General features: G+C 36.2%; 1 protein-coding gene across 2 annotated transcripts; it reads left to right on the top strand.

Moving 5' to 3' along the window:
* The first annotated feature begins 3,141 nt into the window (after nt 1-3,141).
* Nucleotides 3,142-18,980, top strand: LOC104110951 (putative DEAD-box ATP-dependent RNA helicase 29). 2 transcript variants are annotated; one of them, XM_070182108.1, is made up of 11 exons: nt 3,147-3,593; nt 7,119-8,280; nt 8,372-8,426; nt 9,755-9,850; nt 10,824-10,869; nt 15,197-15,270; nt 15,426-15,478; nt 15,834-15,915; nt 16,001-16,057; nt 17,763-17,901; nt 18,297-18,980. In XM_070182108.1, exons 1-11 carry the CDS (start codon nt 3,230-3,232, stop codon nt 18,554-18,556), a joined length of 2,388 nt encoding a protein of 795 aa, XP_070038209.1. In that variant the 5' UTR covers nt 3,147-3,229; the 3' UTR covers nt 18,557-18,980. The 2 variants fall into 2 exon arrangements, with proteins under 2 accessions (XP_070038210.1, XP_070038209.1); XM_070182109.1 differs by lacking the exons at nt 17,763-17,901; nt 18,297-18,980 and adding an exon at nt 16,977-17,199 and having other exon boundaries at nt 3,142-3,593.
* Nucleotides 18,981-19,026: the final 46 nt, after the last annotated feature.

The raw sequence follows: 19,026 nt of genomic DNA, 5'->3' as shown, positions 1-19,026 counted from the left end.
AAAGAGTTGTTACACGTCGAAACCCGCTTTCGCGAGAAAACGAAATGCGACAGTAAATACTTGTATGTTAGCTTCCACCCAAAATATTTTCAAGTTTAGTTATGAAACAACACAAGAAAATGTACATTGAATCATGGAGCATGTCATATTCAAGATAAATGCAAGCAAATTGGTCTTTCCTCTCTTTAATCTATAACTTATGCTTTCAATAAATGATAAAACTTATTCCCTCTGTTTCAATTTAGATGACACACTTTCCTTATTAGTCCGTTCAAAAAAGAATGACACATTTCTATCATCGGAAATAATTAAACTTTGAACTCTTCATTTTAACAATTTTGCCCTTAATAAGAAAACTTTTATAACCACTCAAATATCATGACCCCACAAAGTTTTTGCCCCTTAAGCTTTTGAGACCACAAGTTTCAATTTTTTTTTCTTCGTAAACTCCGTGTCGAGTCAAATTACCTCATCTAAATTAAAACGAAGGGAGCAACAACTTATAAGCTAAAACTTTGTAGTGTCAAGTGTATTCCATCAATGCGATATTTGAGTCTTTGTCTTCTAACCATTGAGAATATTCATAATCCACCGTCACTTAAGTACATTAACCAAGTTACTAAACAAATGAAGTACTAGTTAGTAGAGGTGGGTGTAGTTAAGCAAAGTCGAAATTCGAATATTTTGATTTCCATTTTCGAATTTCTTTTTTGAAAAATTTAAATTTAGAATTGGAATTTAAATTTGGAATCCGAAAATTCAAAAAGTTTTGTAGCTTATATTTAACTCTGCCTATTAGGCATTAACCTAAATACCTAATACTAAGTCCAATGCCAGATTAACCCTCTTAATACCTTCGTTGCTAGGAATTTCCTCATAATGGTTGCAGGGCTTGCATGAGCAATTACTAAGCCAAGTGCTAATCAGCAAATATTTTTTTGGATAATTTTAACATGATTACTTTACTTACATCATTTTAGTGAAAACGAGAAATTATTAAGGTAATTTGACATGAATACTTTATTTGAGTGTTTATTTTTTATAAAATGGGTTGAATCATACTCTGTCCAAAATTTGATTGCATCAAATGAGGGAGGCCGAGCGAGGGGAGCATGTCAATTTGGGCTAAACAATAGGCCGTAACACTACCGATCCTACTCAAATTTTATTTTTATTTATTTATCTATTTATTTATTATTTTATAATTTATTTAGTTACCAAATCAATTACGACAATATCTGACAAATCAAAACTCAAATTTGAGATTGACTATACAATGTCATTTTTCCATAATAAATGTATGACCAACCCAAATCTTTCAAATTTGGACAAATTGAACTAGGGGTGTTCGTCGGTCGGTACAGTACAATATTTAAATATTTCGGTTCGTTATTTTCGGTATTCGATTTCTTAAAATGTAATACCAATATCGCACCTAATTAAATTCGGTATGATTCGTTTTTTCTTCTTTCGGTTTCGGTTTATTCGGTTTGGTAACTTCGGTTTATTCAGTTTGAATACTAACCAGTGCATAGAGTCATAGACTGTAATATTCTAAATTAAAGTACTCAAAAGTACAAAAACTAAAAATATTTGTTGATAAAAGGTTTGTCCAAAATTAGCAAATATCAACCAGAGAAGAAAACTGTACATAAAAGAATAAATTTGATCATTAGAAATGTCTTGTTACTTGGTTAAAGTTAATTGATGAACTTAGAAAATAAAGAAAAATAAAATTTTAGATTTTTATATTTATATTATAATTAATAATATGTGTATTGTATAATATAATATATATTTCGGTACGGTATCGGTATTTCGGTATTTTATTTTAAAATACCAAATAACATACCTAATACCAATATTTTTTAAAACTTAAACCAAATACCATACCGAATACCAAATACCAAAAATTTCGGTTTCGGTACGATAATTCGATGTTTACCAAATTATGCACAACCCTAGATTGAACGGCTTTCATAGGCTGAAGTTGACTTAGGATTGTGCATAATTTGGTAAATATCGAATTAGCGTACTGAAACAGAAAATTTTGGTATTTGATATTCGGTTTAAGTTTAAAAAATAATGGTATTAGGTATGGTATTTGATATTTTAAAATAAAATACCGAAATACCGATACCATACAGAAATATATATTATATTACCCAGTATACATATTATTAATTATAACATAAATATAAAAAATCTAAAATTTTACTTTCCTTTACTCTAAGCAAGTAACAAGATATTTCTAATGATCAAATTTATTCCTTTATGTACGATTTTCTCTCTCGATTGATATTTGCTGGTTCTTGACAAAACTTTTGTCAATAAATATTTTCAGTTTTGTACTTTTGAGTACTTTAATTAAGAATATTACAATCTATTGCTCTATGCATTAGTTAATATTCAAATCGAATAAACCGTAATCGAAAGGAGAAAAATCAAACCATACTGAATTTAATTAGGTATAATATTAATATGTCATTTTAAGAAATCGAATAGTGAAATATCTAATAATCATACCGTTCCGATAGACAAACACACCTAGTTGACATACCTAGTCACTTAATGGCAGTAATAGCACCAGGCTAGCCATTTTTTTTAACCCCTATAATTGAATAATAGCTATTGTTGTAGAGTTTCAAATTTCATAAGTAAAATTATAACCATTGTCATGGAATTTCAAATTTTACAGGTGCTTAAGTTTTATCTTTGAAATTTAAAATTTCATGATAATGTCTATTTTTTCAATTAAAGGAAATGAAAAGGGACTATTTTCAAATTTTATCCCACTTTTATTAGTGGTGTCTCAAATTTGAATAAAATTTACAAGATAGCCACTTTTCAGCTTATCTAATAAAAAATTATCGCTCTCACAAAATTTTTAAATATGCTAAAGTTTCAACTATACAAATTAATGACAATAATCAATTTTCAATTGTTGCAAAACTAAAAAGTGGATAGCCCTCGCTATTGCTATCTCAATTTTTGCTAAAAGTTTGGCTCAACCACTTAAAATCGACGATTGGGTCTCACGCATTATTGGGTCAATGTGAAATCGCCATACTAAAGCTGAAAAAACGAAGTAAAAAAAAAAAAAAACAAAATACAAGAAAAGGAAAAAAGAAAAAAAGAAAATCGGTAAATCACAAAACCCAAAACCCTTTTCTTCATTCTTCTCCTTCGCCAGTCAGCCACCAAAAATTTCCTCCTTTCTTTCACTCCAATGGCGATTCTAGTAAGCTCCAAAGCGGAGCTAAAGCGGAGAGAGAAAGAGAAAAAGAAGGCAAAATCAGCAGGGTTTGAGTCATTAGGGTTAAGCTCCAATGTATTCCGAGGAATCAAACGGAAAGGTTACAGAGTTCCGACGCCTATTCAGCGCAAAACAATGCCGCTCATACTCTCCGGTATCGACGTCGTCGCTATGGCCCGTACTGGTTCTGGTAAAACGGCGGCGTTTCTCCTTCCCATGCTTGAGAAATTGAAACAACATGTGCCTCAAGCTGGTGTTAGAGCCCTTATTTTATCTCCTACTAGAGATTTGGCACTTCAAACGCTTAAATTTACAAAAGAGCTTGGTCGATTCACAGGTTTTTTTGCTTTTTTCTCTCGTCTTTGGTTTCTCGATTGAGTTAATAGCACTTTTTGTCCCTTTTTAACCTTCAGTTAATCAAAATGTGCGTTTTGGGTACCTTTGCTTGTGAATATTCACAAATTTACCAGAATTATTAACCATTCCACCACTTAATTGCCCATATGTTATATTAACATTGTACTGTTAATTCATATTTTAGGATAACTTAGTTTAAAAAATAGTCCAAATATAATATATTTCCTACATAAAGGGACCACAAACACACATTTGAATTAATTGTTAGGTTAAATTTGATGAGTTATATATCAAGGACCAAAATAAGAATTTACCTGTTTTATGAGTTTAAGCTCTGACAGTGTAATTTTTTTACACAATTAGGTCACTTATTAGATAATTACAGGTACATTTGTTAACGAGCATTAATTGTTAATATGATAACAGTGGAACTGAGGTTATAATTGTATTGATAGTATAAAGGTTCTTTTACATTGTCAATGTATATGGCTTAGATCCCTGTTTTATTTAGTCAACTTCGTTCATGGTAATTTACAGGTTTGATTATCACGTGTGAACATCATTTGTTTAAGTTATAATACTCCCTCTGTTTCAATTTATGTGAACCTATTTGACTGGGCACAGGATTTAAGAAAAAAAGGAGACTTGAGACTTGGGATCTTAAACATGCCATAACATTTGTGTTGTTCTAAGGCTTTTGAAATATGATGTTTTAAACAAACCATAACATTTGTTGACACAGGAAGTTAATTTAAAATATTTCTAAATTTAGAAAGAGGTAATTCTTTTGGAACAGACGAAAAAGGAAGTAGGGTCACAAGAATTGAGGAAGTAATTACTTATTTAAATAATTAGAATCACTTTCTAATTCCAAACCAAATGAGCTCTGAATTTGTGACATTTTAGTTCAAGAGTTAAGTTTGTGAATACAACAATGTGGGAAGGTGAAATTCTAGAAATTTCAACATTTCTCCCTTTTTTTGTTTATGACATTGGGAAAAAGGGAGAAGAATATTCTATATGTATTTCGGTAGATGCAGGGTAAAAACTGTGTTTGAGGAAGATATAAAAAGCACTATTTTATATGAGGAACTTTTATCAATTGATGGTATTACGGATGACCTCCATAAGTTTTGTAGTTATTGTTTTATTCCATTTTGTAATGAGAAAACTGGTCTGATAGATTCATTGGAGAACATATAAGATGGGGTTTTTAGAGGGCCATGCTATTCATTGTAGTGACGGATGCTCTGAGCAAAATGATGGATCGTGCGGCGGGCGGAGGCTTCTTCAGAGGATTCTCAGCTCCGATTGGGGTGCTCAGTGCCCGAAGAGTCTCACATTTGCTTTTTGCGGATGACACACTGGTTTTCTGTGATGCCGATATGGATCAGTTGACCTACATGAAGCAGGTCTTGCAGTGGTTTCAGTTAGTATCAGGACTCAAAATCAACATCGGCAAGTGTGAGATTTTCCCGGTGAGGTTGCTAATATTGATGCCTTGTCTTATGTTCTCAGATGCAAGGTGAGCTCCCTTCTCACTACTTACCTGGGCCTCCCATTGGGCGCTTCATATAAGGATACTACGGTTTGGAATCCAGTGATCGAGCGGGTTGAAAAAAGATTAGCAGGCTGGCAGAAACGGTATTTGTCAAAAGGCGGTAAGGAAGTGCTTATCAAAAGCTCTTTATCGAGTATGCCTACCTATTACTTATCCTTGTTGCAAGCACCGGTGAGCATCACAGAAAAACTGGAGCGACTTCAAAGGAATTTTCTTTGGGATGCGGCGGATGGAACTAGAAAGTTTCATATAGTGAATTGGCAGACAGTCACTTCCCCAAAGAAGTGGGGTGGACTTGGAGTGAAAGATCTTAGGGTATTTAACAGAGCTTTAATGGGGAAGTGGCTTTGGAGATTCGGGGTAGAAGAGCATGCTCTATGGAGGAAGGTCATAGTAGAAAAGTACGATTCCACGGGAGGGGGTTGGAGGACCAAGGCAATTACAACACCTTTCGGGTGTGGCATGTGGAGGAGCATCATGAAGAATTGGGAAGCATTCAGTGGCAACATCACTTACATGGTGGGAGATGGAAGGAGAATCAGCTTTTGGAATCATAGGTGGTGTGGAGAGGATACTCTGAGGGTCTCCTTCCCCACGTCTTCAGAGTTTCAAACCAGAAGGAACTGATGGTCCAACAGATTCGTAAAGAGCATGAAAGGGGGTAGTATGGGACCTCTCATTCAGAAGGAACATGCAAGATTGGGAGATTGCGGAGCTCCAAGACTTGTTGGCACTGTATATGGGCAAGACATGCCCCATCCATCTTGCGACTCTCGGAGATGGGGCTTGCGTGGCGATGATTTGTTCACCGTAAAGTCCTTTTACCAGAGTATGTTGGTGAGAGAGGAGATCACTTTTCCATATTCCTCGATCTGGATTCCTAGGGCGCCCACGAAGGTGTGCTTTTTTGCATGGCTAGCGGCAAAGGGAGTGATCTTGACTGCTGAAAATCTCCGAAAGAGGGGAATTACACTTGTTAGTTGGTGCTACATGTGTAAAAGCTCAGGGGAAGAAGTTGATCACCTTTTGTTGCATTGCCCTGTGTCCTCTGCTTTGTGGAGGGCAATCCTGAATCTTTTTGGTGTTCAATGGGTGATGCCAAGCACTGTAAAGGAAATGTTATATAGCTGGGCCAATTTCCGTAGAAGAAGAAAGCAAAAGGCGTGGAAGTTCGCATCGTTAGCTCTCATGTGGATAGTATGGGGGAGAGAAATATGAGAGCTTTTGAGGAGATTGAGTCTCCTTTTTCACATCTTAAGAATAGTCTTTTATCTTTGATCGCTTTTTGATGCACTCATTTAGCCCCTACTTGTATAGAAGATTGGGCGTCTTGTGTAGAGAATCATGTTCTGATGTAAATTCTCTACTTTTTGGTATACTTCGTGTATACGGGAGTTCTCTCCCTTTTCATTAATACAATTTACCTTATCAAAAGAAAATGAGGAAGGACGTGGAGACGGGAAAATGAGGACAGAAATAGAGCGTTGTGCTTTTAGAGTTAAAAAAAAGTGGTTGGGATTTGATTGAGTATTAGGTAGAATTGAAGAACAATTACATACATATTATATGACCAAACCTGTTTTCACATCTTCTATGTGGGCGGCAGTTAAGTGATATTCCTTAGGTGGTTATCTGATTAGTAGTTTAATTTGACACAAGTTATAAGGTACATAAGCAGAAGCAATTAATCATTATTGATTTGTTTTTTTCCCTTTTTTTATTGGAGGGATGGAAAGGGTGTTTTCTGGAGCCAAATTATGGCCTTTTCTGAATTACCTTATTCGCAATTTTGGTCATATTGATTCAATTTAAGTAAGGCTATCCTACAAGAGCTTTTAGGACTGATTGTCTGTATTATCTCTTTTCCCCCTGGTGCTAGGAGTTTTAGGAGATCTTACCTGTAGCCTCAAATGGTTTAAAGTTGCACTTTTCTCTTTGATGCAGATATTCGTGTTAGTTTATTGGTTGGTGGTGATAGTATGGAAAGCCAATTTGAAGAATTGGCACAAAGTCCTGATATTATAATTGCAACTCCTGGTCGGCTAATGCACCATTTATCTGAGGTTGATGATATGTCACTGCGCACTGTGGAGTATGTGGTTTTTGACGAGGCTGATTGTTTATTTAGCATGGGATTTGCTGAGCAATTGCATAGAATTCTCACCCATCTAGGTGAGAATCGCCAGACTCTGCTTTTCAGTGCCACTTTACCCAGTGCCCTTGCTGAATTTGCTAAGGCTGGGCTGCGAGATCCTCAGCTTGTGCGTCTTGATTTGGACACTAAGATAAGTCCAGACTTGAAGCTTGCATTTTTCACTGTAAGACATGAAGAAAAGCATGCTGCACTTCTGTATCTGATTCGTGAACAAATAAGTTCTGATCAGCAGACTTTAGTTTTTGTTTCCACCAAGTATCATGTTGAGTTCCTTAACATTCTTTTAAGGGAAGAGGGTATTGAACCTTCTGTTTGTTATGGTGATATGGATCACGATGCTCGCAAAATTCATATTTCTAGATTTAGAGCAAGAAAGACAATGGTGCTCATTGTGACCGATGTGGCTGCTAGAGGAATTGATATTCCACTGCTTGATAATGTTATCAACTTCGATTTTCCTCCAAAACCTAAACTTTTTGTGCATCGAGTTGGGCGAGCTGCAAGGGCTGGTCGTATTGGCACTGCCTTTTCTCTTCTCACATCTGAAGACATGCCTTACTTGTTAGATCTTCATCTCTTTCTATCTAAACCAATCAGGGCTGCGCCAACTGAGGAAGAGGTTTTACAAGATATGGATGGAGTCCGGTCCAAAATAGATCAAGCAGTTGCCAATGGAGGAACTGTCTATGGACGTTTTCCTCAAACTGTTCTAGATCTCCTCTCTGATAGAGTTCGGGAAATCATTGATTCATCAACTGAACTAGAAACTTTGCTAAGGCCCTGTATGAAAGCATTTGGCTTGTATTCAAAGACAAAACCAAAGCCTTCGAAAGAGTCCGTTAGAAGAGTAAAAGATCTACCACGTGAAGGGTTGCATCCACTGTTCAAAAATGACCTTGGTGGTACTGAATTATCAGCAATGGCTTTTTCTGAACGCTTGAAGGCTTTCAGGTCACTCTACAGTCCTTCCATAATTTTGTTTTTTTATCGTCATGGTGGAATGATGTTATTTCTGTTCTTTAACATTATAGTTTCGTTGTAGACCTAAGCAGACAATCCTGGAAGCTGAAGGTGAAGCTGCCAAGTCAAAAAATCATGTAATTTTTTCATCTTTTATGTTAGCTTCTATTTCATCAACGAACACGGAAAACTTCAAATTCCTGTTTTTTTAATGGGTTCTTTTGAATTCAACTTGTGTTTATTTTTCTACCGCTCATATCGTCTTTCACTTCATATAAGGTGATAACTATGGGGTGCTGTAACTGATGATATATAGTATATATTTGTTCAAGCATTAGGAAACTTTATATTTTTACATTTTTAGCTTTTGCTTTGGGGTGCTCTTTTCGTCTTCTTGAGCCGAGGATCTTTCGGAAACAACCTCTCTATCCCTCGGGTAGGGGTAAGGTCTGCGCACACACTACCCTCCCCAGACCCCACTAGTGGGATTTCATTGGGTCGTTGTTGCTTTCAAGATACTCGAAAGAGGGGGGAAAAGGTGATTCTGGGGATACCTTGTTATTCGGCATCATGTCTCTCTTTTCCTCTTCCTTGATCTTCCATGGTTTCCCCCTCCACCTTCTCCCCTTCCTGGGGACAACTTGCGATTCAGCACCAGGTCCTTTACCACCTCCACCTACCAGATGCATATACCTTTTTTTCGGGGTGAAGTAGGAGGTTGAAGCAATGGTACCTACATATATTGCTTCTGTTTGTGGAACAGGAGTTTGCAATTCTACTGAACCTAAAATTCAATTCTATGGGTAGGCTTCCTTAGATCATATGCCTGGTACTTTAAGCAACCTTGACTAAAAAATAATATATGTTTTAAAATTGAAGAGAATCTGAAAGACTTACAATAATAGAACTACTAAGAAAAGATTCTGTGAATCATATCTTTCTTGAATTGGAGTTAGACAAAAAGGCTCTTGCAAATTGTAAAAAGGGAAGGATACTAATTTGGATAGCTAAATGTAGTGTTCCAAGTTGCTATTGTCTATGGATAGCGGAATGCAATCTGCGAATTTGCTGGGGATTAGTGAGTCATCTATGCTGGACTGAGCAAGAGTTCTGTTGGGGACAATTCACAGCTAGGTCTCCCTTAGACATTTGAACATATCAGCAGCCCCCTCTAATCACTGATTTTCCTCTTTTGTGTTCTTCATCCCTACAACAGAAACTTCTTAAAAGATTGTGTGCTCTTGTTACTTTGAGGTGCATTATGTAGAAATGAGTTAAAAGCTCAATTTTGGAGCATATTCAGTCCTGACAGTGATATGTTCTGGTTAGGTGTATAGTTATCATCATGTCTTTTAAGCTTATGAGTTGGTGACATTTTGGGTCAACTTGCAGGTTTTTTCCCCACCCCCCTGTGTGTCTCGTCTCCTAGGTGATTCTAAATAACTAATTTGGACAATCCATGCAGAGTCAATGGGTCGATGTGATGAAGAGGAAAAGAGCTATTCATGAGGAGGTCATCAATAAAGTTCGTCAACAGCGCTCCGGTGTTCCTGCACCAGAGGTGAAGCTCTTTTATATGTATCATCTTTTGTTTAGATTTTTAGGAGTGTGCCCTCTAGTTGCTTTCAAAATGCAAATAGGAAACCTGAAAAGGACAGAGTATTATATGGATATGTTCAGATGCTGGTTATTTTTGAAATTATTGATTTTAGTACCTAGATACTCCCTTGAAATTCCTGCCTTATGGAGTAAGGTGCTGGAACGTAGAGATAGGCAATAGACATTGTGTCATTTCCAGTTAAACCTCAACCTGGTGAAGATCACTTGGGTACTACTTGTCAAATAGTTGGTGTATAAAAAGGGTTTTAATATCTGTAGTCTCTAATTCTTTTCCTCATGGGTGTATGGCTTCATTTTATGCTACTTTTCTTTGGTATGAAGTTCGAAATGAGCTGGAGTATGTGGGAGTCCTTGCTGGTCTGTTTGTCCATTAAATTTGACAAGATACCTTTCAGGCGAGTAAAACCATCCTGGAGGGTACTATGGTTTTTCTTTTTTATTGAATAAATTTTTGGTTTTCAAATAAGATCTTTGATAAGAACTGAATATGCGGATGTTCTTATAAAAAAAAAAGAACTGAATATGCAGATGTGTTAGACATGGGCCAAATGGTAGGGAAAATTGCATGCTGACTGAAAGTCAACATGAGTGAGTTGTAAATATTGATGTTTAGGCTACAAAATTGATGTATGTTGAAAAGTATCCTCAGTAGAAAACTTGTGCCAAAAGACAGTGATTTTTTGCTTGACCCCTGAACAAGCATGTTTAGATTTGGGAGAAGAGACATGTCGCAGTTCCCACTTGTTAGCTGTTGGAATTTTCCCTTCAGCTATTTGTTGAGGCAAGGTCCCTTCTAGCTACTTGATATGATATTGTCATAAGAGTCCTTCGTCAGAATATGATTTGGTCTTATGATTTGCAAGTGTTGATTAACTGACTTCATTATTGATTTTTTTCCCCCTGTTTTATTCCAGGAAGATGGCTTTGATCCCACACCTTCAGAACGGAAGGAGAAACAAGGTTTGTCCTCGTTCACTCTTCATTTTGTGGTTCTTTCCAGGTTTACCTCTTTCAGGAATATGTAGCGTGTGTTTGGAAACCACCGTGTAATTACTAGGCTGCGTAGTAATTACACGATATAGTAAGTACAAGGTCGTGCTTCTTTGTCATAATATAAGTACAGTGTTATTCCAAGTATCATGTTTGATTGTAGAAGTGTAATTACATAGTTAAATATTTTTAGTTTTAATATGAAAAGTTAATTATCAAAATCTAAATAAATTTATTTCAGATATACAAGTACATAAACTCTTAATATGTTTGTTTAATATAAACTTTAATATGTGACAAATATTTTTGTATCTAAGAAATATTAAATATTATTTTTACTACATATTATGAATAAATATATTTCCTTGAAAATATATTACCAACTGCGAATTTAAAACTTTTACCAACTCACATAAATATAATATGAAAGTCATGATTTGTTGCATTTTTTAACTAACAAAAAGATAGAAAAAATTGTCGTGTTTTCCATAAAATATTCTCATAACAAAAATTTGTATGAAATTCTAATCTATTTGCTCTAACATTCTATATCTGTTGAAGAAAAAAAAGAAATCGAAGAGAAAGGGTGAAGAAGGAATACGGCCCAATTTATGTGAGGGTGCTTGACTTGGCATAGAGTTTAAGAAAGAAAAGCTTTGAAACTTGTGATCTAAAAAAAGCCATAGACCTTTTTGTGGCTCTAAATCATCTCATTAACTTGTGCTTGCCTGAGCCGAGGGTCTCTTGGATTTGGCCTCTCAACCTGCACATGGTAGGGGTAAGGTCCCTCTTCAGATCCCACATGGGAATATACTAGGTATGTTGTTGGAAAGTATGAAGTTAAGTTGTTTTTATGTGTAGAAATGTATCATTATTTTTGGGACAGACTAAAAAGGAAAGGGTATCACATAAGTTGGGATAAAGAGAGTAATATACTAAAAATAAAAATAAAAGAGGATTTGAAATGTCAAATTGCAATTTTGACCTCTCCCTTGAGAGTCGTAGAGTGCAATTGCTTCCCCTCAGTTACATTCAATTCCTTGTTGACCAAGCAATTACTTTGCGAGACAAACACACTAAAATTGTGTTATTACACCCAAATCCATTTTCAAGGTGACTTTCCAAACAAGCCCACGGTACTTGATAAATCATGTATTCAGATATACTGATAGTATCATATTGGAATGGGAAGTTGGGTAGTTTTGAGTCCTGTTTTAGTTTGATTTTGAACATTTAACATCCATTCATCATGGAGTGTACTTAAAAAGACAATGAGCATCATTTAAATGAGGAAAGATAAAACTATTTATGTGCTTAGTGTATCACCTCATTGATATTCTCATATTCTGGATTCTGATTATAAGATCTTGAGTGTTAGCCAAAGTACAACGTTTGGTTGTCGACTTCTTTTGAGAGTTGAGACTTCAAAGAAATAGTTTATGTTGAGGTCCTTTGCGAGCACTTGTGACACTTATAAATGTGTAGCTGCCTCCTTAGATTTAATGGGAGGTGTCAACAATAGTAGTTATTTCTTTTGTGCGTTATGCTTGCTATAATTATGACAGATAAGACTTTCTCATTGGACCACTTGTTCATCGTACTGTTTCCACTAATTGACTTTTACCATTTTGTAATTATGAAGGGTTTACTTGAAAATTGGTCCGCAGTGTTTCCGAGACTTGAATCTCGGGGTTAATGTCTAGGTTTTTCTGTTGCTTCTTTTGTTTGCAAGAGGATATGGGAAATATAATTTCTAACTGTCGGTGGATCTTTTTCTTTTTTGGTGGATAAGTGAAGAGAGTTCATTTTATTCAAGTGGCACCAAGTAGGTGCAAATATGTACGCATCAAAAACTTACACCCCTCCTTTAACATCTAGGAAGCGGAGGAAATCAAGTACTCCCTCCATCCCAATTTATGTGCAAATGTTTGACTGAGCACAAAGTTTAAGAAAGAAAGACTTTTGAAACTCGTGGTCTAGAACAAGTCATAGACATTTATGTGGCTATAAATCATCTAACTGAGGGTAAAATAGGAAGTTTAAAGTTAAAACAGTTTCTAAATAAAGAAGTATGACATTCTTTTTGGGACAAAGGAAAGTATGCCACGTAAATTGGGTCAGTGGAGTATGAGTTGACCACATGCGTTTGTTGAGACATAATATAATTAAATATTTAACAGTATGCTCTTTCTAATAGCTTAAGCCTTTAGATGAGATGGTCACGCACTTCAACATGGTATCAAGCTGACTGAGGTACTGTGATCAAATCTCACTGCCACCCAAAGCAAAAAAAAAAGAGAGGAAGAAAACATTCCACATGTTTGGCCCATGAAAAAAAGAATCGGGCCCACATATGAGAGGACGTGTTGAGACATAATATGATTAAATAATTAAAAGTGTGCTATCTCTAACAACTTAAGCCTTTAGATGAGAGGGTCACACACTTCAACATTATTTGTTATTTTGCACCGAAAAGGGCAAATGATACAGAGTTCGTAGATAGGACTTGCTTGTCCTCAAAATACCTTCTGTTTCTCTCCAGCTGGATTACCTAAAAGATGCAGGCTGGAATTAAATTTGTTTCTTTGTGCAAGTAATCTAAAAGTTACCTGGAACCCCTTATCAATAGAAGAGAAAAAGCACTTGGAACCAAAGAGTAGTTGGGGAGCAAAACATGCGTAATAGAGAAGAAAAGAAGAGGGTTGGTGTATTTTTTATGAAGAAGAAGAAGGTTGGTGTATTATATGTTTTTCAAAAACTGTTGGAGTCTTGAAATTACTCTTCTCTACCTTTGCAACAAGTAAGAAATAACAAAGCAAGATCATGGCTGAGAGCACTTTCAGTTTGAACTGTACTGTTTTGAGCAATACATAAACGACAAAAAGAGCTTTATGGATTATTTTATATTGTTTCAGGATGCAGCACATTGTATGCTGTGGTTTAAATTTAGCTTATCCCCTCCCTTCTGCATAGTGCTTAGGATCTTTTTCTTCAAGTATCAGGAAGTATGTCTGAGAAATAAGAGAAAGGAGAGATAGATTGATGACTTGACAGTTTGGTGAATACAAGATATACTTGTAATTATAGGTGTCAGACACGAGCAAATGATATTTCTTCTGTATGGGACAGTGTCTAGATGTTCAGATCTTCAGATATTTTTCTTTTGGTAATCTGACATTAACACTGAACATTCTAATATGTTCCACTTAAATGCAAGGTGGGGAGACTAACTTGAGTTTGTTATTTTGAAAACATAGAAAAGTAAATAGTTGGATAGTTGTTGGAAGAAATTGTCAAAGAAGCTTTGATTACTGGAATTGCGATGGAGAATCAGATCACTGGACCTCGCCAAAAAAGTTATGGTGGTTGGAATTTGAAGAACCCTAATTGCTAGAGAAATGGCTGGAAGACACTGCCACAATATGGTCGCTAGGAAGAGGAGCAGTGCCACTAGGATGATAATTGGAAAGGGGGACATTGCCTGCTGCTGCCAGAACGACCGTCGGAGAACAAAATAATAAACTAATGACAAGATGGAAGTAGGTCAAACAAGTGCAAAGATTGTCTATGAGTAGGCAAAAGCTACTTGTTTTTAATGATAAAAAACAGGTGTTTAAATCTATACCAGGATCGTAATGCTTGGATGCCATTTGAGAAAATTAGAGGGAGGAGTTATAGATAATACAGGGCACACCTATTGTGGTGTGACAGTACATATGATATTTGCCTGATGTGAGATAATATATAACTTAGGAACTTAATTCTTATTCTAACATTGATACTTACCATTTCAATAATATAGATGATTGTCACTTTTAGGTTGGATAAACTAAATCTTAGCATTTACAAGATTTTCATGTATTGATTTGGCAGTAGCTGTTAGATACGCAGTCAATTGGAAATCGATATGGACACTGCTGTTTTTAGTTTTCCTCTGTGAGGATTAAAGAGTAAGAGACATGTCACATGGATTGGAGCTAGAACCCAATACTCCCAGTTAAGATTGTGAGATCTAAAGTCAAGGGAGGGATAGCCTAGTAGAAAGGGCCTTATCTCCAACCATGAGTTTGGACGTTCAAGTCACCAGGGGAGCAAGTAGAAAAAAGCACTGTTGGCTCCTGGAGGACGGATTTTGGTTTGTTGGGGTCTACTGCATCAAAAAGAAAAATAAAAGGAACAAAGGACTGTTAGGCCTAGATGAGGAAAAACAGTGTTGGTTGCTTATTTGTTTCTTTTGCAGGTATGATATTCATTTTAGTTTGATCTTCTGTTGATTTGTTCTTTTGGACTTGGACAGTTTCTGGTTCTAAAAGGAAAGCAAAGAGCTTTAAAGACGAGGAAAACTTCATAAGTTCAGTACCAACAAATCAGGTAAATAATTAGCTCTGAACTAGGAGATTCCGTATTCCGACACTCGTCTTGTTCTGCAGATTTTTGCATCATGCTAGAGTCGTACGCTTTTCATGTTTGTTCTTTTATCTGGATTTGCGGAATGACTAATCTAACTTGTCCTCCACTGTTGGCAGCATTTTGAGGCTGGACTTTCCGTGAGAGGAAACCGAGGTTTTGAATCAAATAGGTAAGCATTACTATTCTTTGACCTATTATACATATTAGCATGGAAGATGGATATTAAATGTTACACATCTTGAAGTAGTTTATTCTGCTTTCTCATCTGTTTCGTGGATGAACCTTTCATCTTTGTTTCTGTATGTGACGTCGAGTGAAATGGGAAAAATTCTAATACTGCGGTTTTTAGCTTCAAACTGCTAATGCGGCAAATTCTGTATTGTGAAAAATTGAAGATTCACCCTAAATTGACTAGGTTTAGATTGGTGGTCAACCTACTGCAGCCTCCTCCTCCATCTGGACTTGGGACCCACAACACTGACATTAATTTACATTACATTATCGTGGTATTTTGAATAAATTAGGTTGGATGCTGCTGTTCTGGATTTGGTAGCTGATGACAAAAATGGTCTGCAGAAACAAAAGACTACATATCATTGGGATAAGGTACTTATAGCTAATGAATAAAGCTGCCTTTTTCATGTAATGAGTAAATTTTCTCTAGAATGCTAATTGCATATTCTGAACACAGAGGAGTAAGAAATACATCAAGCTTAACAATGGAGATCGTGTTACAGCTAGTGGGAAGGTATTTTTTTGCCCTTGCGTGTTATTTTTTATGGACCAGCAAACTTGATGAATAAATTATCTAATTTTCTATGAAGTGTGGCAGCAGAGTTAAAATGAGCCTACTTCTTTTCATGTTGTGAGCACTGAGAAGATGTGACTCCCTTCCCATGATAACTTTGTATTTGGTTGGTTAAAAAATATTTGCCTCGTAATGAAAATATCTACCCTTGCTAAGGAAATGAAATTAAACAATGTAACTTGTTATTTGCGAATCACAAAAAAATAAAATAATAATAATACAATGTACAACGACAACATACCCAGTAATATCCCACACCGTGGGGTTTGGGGAGGGTAGTGTGTACGCAGACCTTACCCCTACCTTGTGAGGATAGAGAGGCTGTTTCCAATAGACCCTTGGCAATAATAATACAATGTAACTTGTTATTTTGAGCTTAATGTAAATTTCCCTCCTTTACTCCTAATATTATTCAGGACACTTGTCTAACTGAAATATAATAACCGCATTAAATTTTCATCATAATCTAAGTAGCTCAAAGAACTATGGAGTCAGGTGGGTCTTTGCCTAGTTATGCATCTCTCTTTGGCTTTTTCTTTCTCTTGGACATGTCAGAGATTAAGATTGTATTTTTTTATAACCGAGAAATTCCAGAGAGTCAATGTTGCACGGTTTGAAACATGGTGGATAATGGGTTCGCCCCTCTATCCTTCTCCACTTAAATGCTAGGCTTTTGTCTGCGACAGGGTTCAAACTAGTGACATGCATATATCCCAAACATTGCGCTCTTACCACTAGACCAAAGCCCTGGGAACGATTTAGATGTATGTTTTCTAATGCTAGATCTTTTTATGTAGTATTTAGAGAACATAACCAATAGAATAACTTGAAAGATTGAAATGTTTTGGTTATTTTCCAGATAGAATAACTTGAAAGATATTCAAAAGAATTTTTTTACCTGGTCTTCACCTCAAATGCTTTCTTCAATGAGTCCAAGTCTGCCTTCGCGGATAAGAAATCAAGGACTTGTCGGTAGATCAGCTAGCTCGCGCTCTAGTCTTTCATTGATCTTTTCTACCCCTCGCTCTATGAGGATGCGCGCCTATCCAGAACGTGCAAAGTAAAATAGCGGTAGATCAACTGGGTATAGATCGACACATAGGCTGCTGGCAGAGTGGGGGGCAGAATCACACAGCAAGAAAGCTTCCTGTCAATCCAAAAATGTTAGAAAGAGAATTAGATCTAATCTCGTCAAGTGTGTATGATATTTTTTGGTTGCATCCTGACTTCTGTTGAAGGTGGGGAAATGATTTTAAATCATGCTTTCTCAAAACAGTAAGGATGTCAAATTTATTTTTTGGCCACTTTTCAGAAATTCTTTGAGATCCTTGATGGAAACTAGACTGTCCTTAGATTCTATCCATTAAAACATGGAATACGTCCATTTCCCTATATAGCCTTAATCCCTTTCTGAAGCAGACAACATTGACTATGATAAGGACGTAAGCATAGTGATTTTATAAAAGCAACATAGAGGCAATATTTGGTCGCTATCATAGTTTCCCGTTGATGTGCTCCTATTTGACTTGACCTTTTTGTTGCATTATAACATTGAGTTTTACTTGACTTTTACTGGGATTTTTTAAAAGTTATCAGGTCTCCAGGCTTTCCAAAGCTTTTTACATCTTTTTGTTAACATGTGCAGATAAAGACAGAGAGTGGTTCTAAGATGAAGACCCACAAAACTGGGATATACAAGAAGTGGAAAGACCAATCACACAAGAGAGTATCTGTTAACGGAACTAATGATGGTGGCTTTGCTGCAGCATCAACTAGTTTAGCTGGTAATTATTTTGGAAAACTCTCTTCTAAGAGAATTTTGACAGTAGTAATGTTTAGTGGTGAATTCTACATATTTCTTGGTACATTGCCCTCTCAGTTGCGTTCATAGTATATTTCTCCATATTCTGCTTCTTATCAACGAGTCTAACCTTGATTGGATTTGTGGGTGTTGATGTTTTTTTATTATGGTTACTTTCCTCCTTGGGAACATGCTATTATCTGCTCCATGTTGTTTCCTTGGTGATGAAAGTGCAAATTCATTTTGTTTCAAATACCCTGCAAGTATATGTTTGTTTCAATCAAATGAAGGCTTGTGTTTTGATATAGTGTTCTGCCTGCTTACGTTCAATGAAATGAAATCATGGTTGATGGTTGCGACCCTGTGCTGTTTGAACAGGTGGTCCTAGAGGACAAGGTGGTAGCCGAATGTTCAGAGGTGGGAGAAACAATAAGTCAATACCTAACGCTCATGTGCGATCAGAAATTAAAGATGTTGAACAAGTTCGGAAGGAAAGAGAGAAGAAGGCCCAGAGAGCATCTTATTTGAAGACTAAGAAGGGGAAGAAGTTCAATAAAGGTGGTAAAAAGGGATTCGGAAACGGAAACGGAAACAGAAATGGAAAGGGGAAGGGAAAGGGAAAGGGAAGACGAGGTTGATTGCATGCTTATCGACTCATTTGCTTCTGGTAATCTTCTCCTTTTGCAAGCTTACACATGCAAATCCAGAAGAGCACTTGGGATGTTCCTTCGCGCAAGTTAACTTGTCTATTCTTATGCGAGGACAAGTTTTGCTTCTTATAATCAGTGGAAATAAGGTAATATTTTCACTGTATGCTTGTGCTGCTTGGTATGCATCAAAGGCCAATTTTATAGCAGTCAGATGGGAGAATAGACTGCCTGTAGACATACTGTGAAATTTCTGGCTTCCCTGACAATTGGTTCGAAGCTTTATATAAAGGTCAAATAGCAGATTTCTGTAAGTACTTGTTGTATGTTAGTATTTCCTACTTAGTTGTCAAGGCAACCAAGATTAATGCAGTGTTTACCCATCAGCTTAATTACAACATTATCCTTCGTTATTCGGGTAACGGACCAATTATATATATTTTGTGAAACTTACACAAGTA

This window comes from Nicotiana tomentosiformis, chromosome 8 (assembly GCF_000390325.3).
Source record: "Nicotiana tomentosiformis chromosome 8, ASM39032v3, whole genome shotgun sequence".
NCBI lineage: Eukaryota > Viridiplantae > Streptophyta > Magnoliopsida > Solanales > Solanaceae > Nicotiana > Nicotiana tomentosiformis.
This window is presented reverse-complemented; position numbering and strand designations above follow the sequence as displayed.

Excerpts from the sequence above, each read along its gene's own strand:
- LOC104110951 (XM_070182108.1), top strand. The coding sequence starts at position 3,230 with ATGGCGATTCTAGTAAGCTCCAAAGCGGAGCTAAAGCGGAGAGAGAAA. Across the intron at positions 10,870-15,196 it reads AGAACGGAAGGAGAAACAAG|TTTCTGGTTCTAAAAGGAAA; the intron begins GTTTGTCCTCGT and ends GGACTTGGACAG. Across the intron at positions 15,479-15,833 it reads CGAGGTTTTGAATCAAATAG|GTTGGATGCTGCTGTTCTGG; the intron begins GTAAGCATTACT and ends TGAATAAATTAG.